Genomic DNA, 6,972 nt, shown 5'->3' with positions numbered 1-6,972 from the left:
GGCCCCCCCCCCAACACTTCGTGAAATACACACCGGGAAACCTATGTGAGGCGGGCGGGACAGAGCTCTTGCGACCCCGACCACCATCAGACTGGATACCAGGCTAAACCTATCAATGAGAACCGTCTATATTTTGCGCGGCATGTGTAAAAGTCGGGTCCAATTTCTTTATGGATTTCCGCCAGGCATGAAATTTTGACCTTTCCTTGAAGAGGTTTTGTGACAGCTTGTGTCAGTCCTTGCGTGGACAGACTTGTTGATCATATAGTGATTGGAAAATATGCATTTCTTCATTTGTTGTCTATCGGCACACCCCCGGTCAGTCAAGTGTAATGGTCTGACCTTAATTCGATCCTTTAACTCGATTGACCCATTAACCTTGATTGACATTTGCTCAGGTGATCATGACGGTTTGGTAAAAATGTGAACAATGTACGATTCATTGGCCGCAAAATACGCCATGGGGCAAGTTTTGAAAACGCTTTTTGTAGGCACAAGGAGGTTGTATGGAGACTCCTTGGTAGACAGTTGACGTAACAATCTACCGTTTGATAGTCGGGTGAGTTTTTGAAATCTTTTGAACTTTAGACAGACGCGACAATATGGTGTTACCATGTTTTTGTGTACGGATAGGCGGCGTTCGCGCATACTACAAATTTGGCAGACATCGTACGTGAGATATTGGCATGGCCAAAGTACGATCTTCTCTTCTTTATGAACACGTGTGCTTGTTTTAACACGTGTGTTTGTTTTTATTGTTTACCAGTCCTGTCGTTATTTTCCAAGTTGTTCTCTTTGTGTTGTCTGATTTCCCCCTAGGCCCTAAATGCAAATCAGCACATGTAACGCGATGCTTTCCTTTGTGCTGTCATCAAGTAAGCTACCGTACGGCCGGTTCTGTCCATCCACCCAGTCCCCATGTAAACCCCGGCCCTGACTGCTCTGTTTCTGTCAGTACTGACTCTACAGCCGTGAGGATCTGTGTCGTCGTGAAAACATCGTGCAGTACTTTGGAGCAGCTGTGCATTTTGGCAAGTGTTGACTATGATTTTGTTTTCTCCTTTTTTTTTTCATTCATACCTACTGCTACGACGTGACACCTTATTGTGTGTTACATTGTAAAACTGACCGCGAAGAATCTTTTTATTGATCTATTTCGGCTTACAGAGAAGAATCTTAAACCTTATTTATGATTATCTTTTGACTTACTTGCCTATATGCCTATTCAGGAGAATTCAATGAAATAGATCTTTAAATTTCACAAATTCGGCCCTTCTCAATCAACAGGTTTATAAACTAGATTGAAGATTATGCAAGTAAGTGAAGACATTTTTTTTCATAATTTAATAGGAAACTAGAGTTCCACGATCTCATACCTTCGCCAAATGATGTTAGCCTTTATGAGTAAGAAATTATAGATTAATCCCCCTGATTGTGCAAATAGGATCCTATATTTGCATCAATTATATCTGTTGATCATATTCTACACCAGAAGACAGTCTTATCTTATCAAAGAATGCCATTATAGTATTTCCTCATAAATTATGCAAATGAGGTCCTCATTTGAATAAGTTATGTTTAATTATGTTCACCTTCACATAACTTTCAAATATCCCAAGTATGACATTCCAGGCAGTTACCACTATGTAAATATAACATTTTCTCATTAATTATGCAAATTTAGTCTTCATTTGCATAATCGATATCTGCCTGTATTTCTGCCGTTCTTAATTACATATGTCACAAGCTTGAATAGTCCTATCAGGGAATGCAGATGATTTATAGAATTTCCTCATTAATTATGCAAATTACATTAATATATGCATAATTATAATATTATTATGTTAAGCATCACCTCAGCTACCTACATGCCAAAATCACGACGATCCATCAATCGGTTCTAGAGTTATCCGCCTTTAAATATTTTTCAACTAACGCCCCTGCAGTTCCAGAGCAAGCCGCTAGGGAGGCCAAACTCACATCACTTCTTCCCCAGCACAAGAGCTACCTACCATCCAAATTTCGTCACCCTAGCATGTCTAGATCACGAGATATCAAAACCGGAAGTTCAGCTGCAGTACCATTACAAGCCGCTAGGGGGTCTAAAATCTAATCAGTTCCACGTCTCATGAAGACCTATCCACCTACCAAATATCAAGACAATCCATTTTATCCTTCTTGAGTTATCGTGCTGACACACACACACACACACACACACACACACAGACACACGAACGCCTACGAAAACATAACCTTCTTAGCGAATGTAACAAAAGTTAGACAAAGTCAAGACAAGATTGATACAAATTGAACAAGCTCCTGTTGTTGTCGAACAGTGTTGTTTATCCCCGGGGCCGCGAGCATTTTTTTGGGCTAATCTTTGTATCGTAAGGCCATGTTGATTTGATTATATGGATGACATCCGCGCGCGCATGAAAATTTTCGGCCGTTAAAAAAGGGTTTCAACCCGGTAAATCGTACAAAACAGTTGCAAAATGAGGAAATAGACTATATACCGTAAGTTGAAAAAAAATGTTGGAAACGATACCAATGTCGTAGAATGACAAAATCAAACGAAACAGACGGAAATGTAAAGAGATGAATTTGAAGAGTAGATTATTCGCCATACAGTGTCATTTATTTGTTCAACCTTCATAACCACGTATATTTCATAATGAAAGCAACTTTTTTGCCAAACTTTTTTTTATTCGCACGCTCGCATCAGTTTTTGGGTTCCCAGATGATGTCATCCATATAATCACTTCAACATGGCCTAATCAAGTCAAACCCACCGGACCGGTCACTACTAGTACTAGTAAATCAACGCTCCATTGACTTCCTTGCTTCAGCCATTCCTGAACCAGGCACGGTGCAGGCCTTTGGTATAAATATCTCTGTAAGTACTGATCATGATCATGAATTTATCCCGTATCTCCCGCGCGTAATCCGGAAGTTACTTGGCGCGTGGCAGTTACGTTGAAAGAGGTCAAGTCGTTACGCATTACTAAGTATATGTGTGTGATTACATCATTCTTTGCGGCTGGATTTTCGCAAAATGGCGGCTGTCGTCAGCCGGCTTCCCCTTTGTGGTTTTTGGTGTCTTTCCCGGTTTAAGCCGCAAAATATCCGGATTTACGCTGAAATACGTGCGTAGGTACCTTGATACTATTAATTCTAGGGGAATTTATTCTTCCTTCGGCGAGGATTCTCCAGAAAGTAGCAACGTTGTGGGGAGCTCATGGTCCCGATGAGAATTTTGTACATACTAGTTACTACGTAGGAGTTGGGGAACTTGGCATCGGTCGCGGAGTTGACAGTGGTCCGCGGTTTCAAACGAGGTAGATTATCTTTAACGAGAAGTGTTATGTTCCTTTTTTTAGCCCCAGAAAGGAGAATACCGTCGTTGTAACTTGTAATAGGGGGGCCCGGGGTGGGGTGGGGGGGACGGTTACTAGTATGCCCAGTACTTCTGTGACCCCAGGGGAGGGTAGGACTAGGAGTGGTCGACTAAAGATGCATGATGCAATGTAAGGCCATGTTGATTTGATTATATGGATGACATCCTCCGGGAGCCCCAAAACTGATGCGCGCGTGCGAATAAAAAAAAAGTTTTAGACAAAAAAAAAAGTTACTTTTCATTATGAAATGTACGTGGTCATGAGGGTTGAGCAAATGGCACAGAATATGGTTTGGCGAATAATCTAGCCTTCAAGTTTATTTCTTTACAATTTCGTCTTTTTTCGTTTGATTTTGGCATTCTATGACATTGGTATAGTTTTTATTAATTTTTTTGTATTTTATGGTATATTTTTGCTCATTTTGCAACTGTTTTGTACGATTTACAGTATGGTTGAAAACTTTTTTTTTTGGAAACGGCCGAAAATTCATGCGCGCGCGGATGTCATCCATATAATCAAATCAACATGGCCTAACTGATGACTATCAATGTTTATTCTTATACTGCTGCCGGTGATATTAACTATAGGAAAGTATCCATGTACCTTTTCCCTTGTTAAGTCTGGACAGATACTACATGTACAGTGCATTTCAGTAGATCAGTGCTACCCTCCCCTGGGTGTATAGTGAACGAGCCCCGGTGCTCACAGAAAGTTCCATGCAAATCATAAACCTATCAACAAATACCATCATCATCATGGCAATGTATGTTTTCATTGCCAGTCTTGTTATGCGTTTATTGCCCATGAAGATCATGTTGATTATGTTACGAAGTTGATATAGATTTCACAAGCAAGTACAAGCTGTAAGATTTCAACTGATGTGAAAAAATATCTTCCTCACTTCCTCAGAAAGGCCTCAGAAAGGAGAACACCATGTTGAAAGAGAGAAGCCTTTCAGCTGAATAGTCAGTTCAGCACCCAGGACAGTCTGTAGTCATTAACTCACATGTAATAATACCTGGATATAGTTCACTGGACTTGGATCCGGACTTGTAAGAATGTTTAGGTTCAAGTCCAAAAAAACCTAAAAGTCAAGAACCGAGTCCGGACTTATTACCATAAAAGACCATTTCACATACCCCTTTTCTTTCCAAACCACCTAAAACCTTCTGTAGATTGCAAAATGCAAAATGAAGAAAACATTGCCATCGGGCATCGTTAAGTACCAGCCTCCATGTTATGTGGCCAAAGTTTCACCCAGACAACATTGCAAGGTTGCCAACATGCAATTTTGTATATGCCATGGGTTTAGGTCCGGACTTGCAAGTCCGGAACTGATCCTAAACCTTTGGACTTGAATCCGGACCTGAACCTAAAATTGAGTTTAGGTATGCATCACTACCTGGATACAATCTTTTCTCATGTATGTAATTCTGATGTTATCAGGACTTATCAGACATTTTGTAGCCTTCTTTAATATTCGCATTTAATACATGGTTTTGGATACTATCATACAATGATGTCACAAAAAGGATGTTTTATGGCATTATTGCCCCTGTACATCATTACTACTGACATTAAGCCAAACCTGCTGAGGCTACGCAGACCCACCCATCCAAACGGATTTTTCTAGAAAAATAATGGAGCGGGCGGGCGAAAAAAAAACAGGCCTAGGCATCCTATTATGGCCTAAAATGGTACAATAGGAGCCATGAAGTCAACACACCAGGCTGGTTCAAAATTTAAACAATGAATTTTGAACTTTTAATGATACCACTGCATTGAAAGATGGAATAACTGTAACAACTGGGAAGAAAAGGACTTTCTTCAACTGTTCAGGGCAAAATATGAACATTTTGCAGTTGATTCTGAATTTTTTTTTTTGCAAATCAGAAAAAATGAAGCGGGCGAATTCATTAACCAAGAAATTAAATTGGTGTGGCCTTATGCAAGTTATGTATTATATAAGATTATTCACACTCTTACAAAATACATTTTCCTGAGATACTGAATTTTACATTGTTCCTGCAGGACTGGAAGTTTGACCAACATGGCGGCAAGAGCTGAATCTCATCTGGAACAAGAGGAAGGGGAGACTGGACAGGGAGACCAGGATTCTCCATGTACCCACAAGTGTAGCGTGTGTCACAAGGCGTTTCGTTATCAAAGTCAACTAACAAGTCACATGCAGACTCACACCAAAGAGAAACTGTACGGATGTGAGGAATGCGACAAAAGATTCAGTTGGCAGGGTAGCCTAAAGAGACATAGGATGACTCACACCGGTGAGAAACCGTACAGGTGTGATTACTGTGCAAAACAGTTTCGTCAGCCGTCAAATCTAACGGCACACTTGCGGACTCACACAGGGGAGAAGCCGTACCAATGTGAGGAGTGCGGCAGGCGGTTTAGTGAGCTGTCACAAGTAAGGAACCACATGCGGACTCACACGGGTGAGAAACTGTATCAATGTGAGGAATGTAACAGGTGTTTCGGTACGCTGAATAGACTGACGGCACATATCAGAATCCACACCGGTGAGAAACCGTACAAATGTGAGGAGTGTGGCAGGCAGTTCAGTAGGCCCGATCATATCAGGAGACACGAACGGACTCACACAGGGGAGAAACCCTACACGTGTGAACAGTGTGGTAGACAGTTCAACGAGCTGTGTCATCTGAAGAAACACGTAAGGACTCATACCGGTGAGAAACCGTACCAATGTGAGGAGTGCAGCAAACATTTCACTGCGCAGACCGATCTGAAGAGGCACATGAGGACTCACACAGGGGAGAAACCCTACATGTGTGGGGAGTGCGGCAGGCGATTCGGTTGGCTGGATAGTCTGAAATACCATGTACAGACTCACAAGAAGTAGAAACCCTACAGATGTGAGGAGTGTAGAAAGCAGTTCACTACTCTGTGCCATCTCACACCGCAAAAAACTGTAGATATAAAGATACCATCAAGTGGCTCAGTCACGAAAATAGCTAGCAGAAATTATTTGTGGATGTTTGATTCATGGGAAAGGTGAGAGATGCTTAGATATGCTAGATCCAACTATGTTGTTCTTTTACCAATTCGGCCTCATATTTACGGTTTTCTTTCACTCTCTGTATTGTAATTTCTACATTGTAAAATGAAATTGATAGAGAATAGGTCAAAAGACCACTTCATGTTATTCTATATGAATGACTGACTGAATGAATGAATGAATGAATGACTGTTTATTATCGTGCCATTGCGATCAATATGCCGCCCAGCCCATATGGGCTTATAAGGCACCGACAAAATACAAAATCAAAACAAATCAAAAGGTACAGAGAATCAGATGTAACATAAATTATAACTTAACATACTATATAATAAATACAGGAAATTAAGTAGTACTGGTCATATACAGAAATCAAATCAAATGTAACATAGATTATAAATAATAATAATTTAGGTTCAACCAAAATTGATAATGGATAAAAGTAACAAAAGGTAACTGTCAAGTGAATAGCAAAGTTCTTTCTTCACAACCATTTATTTTTCACGAGCCGACGTTTCGATGACTGTCTGTCATCTTCAT

At 40.6% G+C, this 6,972-nt stretch overlaps 1 protein-coding gene across 6 annotated transcripts; it reads left to right on the top strand.

Annotated features, from left to right (window-relative positions):
• The first annotated feature begins 416 nt into the window (after positions 1-416).
• Positions 417-6,588, top strand: LOC109466279 (zinc finger protein 239-like). 6 transcript variants are annotated; one of them, XM_019763984.1, is made up of 3 exons: positions 417-432; positions 820-1,031; positions 5,430-6,588. In XM_019763984.1, exon 3 carries the CDS (start codon positions 5,449-5,451, stop codon positions 6,274-6,276), a length of 828 nt encoding a protein of 275 aa, XP_019619543.1. In that variant the 5' UTR covers positions 417-432; positions 820-1,031; positions 5,430-5,448; the 3' UTR covers positions 6,277-6,588. The 6 variants fall into 6 exon arrangements, with proteins under 6 accessions (XP_019619543.1, XP_019619541.1, XP_019619542.1 ...); XM_019763982.1 differs by lacking the exon at positions 417-432 and having other exon boundaries at positions 710-1,031; XM_019763983.1 differs by lacking the exons at positions 417-432; positions 820-1,031 and adding an exon at positions 2,731-2,896.
• The last annotated feature ends 384 nt before the right edge of the window (positions 6,589-6,972 follow it).

Source organism: Branchiostoma belcheri, unplaced genomic scaffold, assembly GCF_001625305.1.
Source record: "Branchiostoma belcheri isolate BF01 breed outbred unplaced genomic scaffold, Haploidv18h27 scaffold161, whole genome shotgun sequence".
Taxonomy (NCBI): domain Eukaryota; kingdom Metazoa; phylum Chordata; class Leptocardii; order Amphioxiformes; family Branchiostomatidae; genus Branchiostoma; species Branchiostoma belcheri.
Note: the sequence above shows the minus strand (reverse complement) of the source record. Positions and strands in the feature narration are given on the sequence as shown.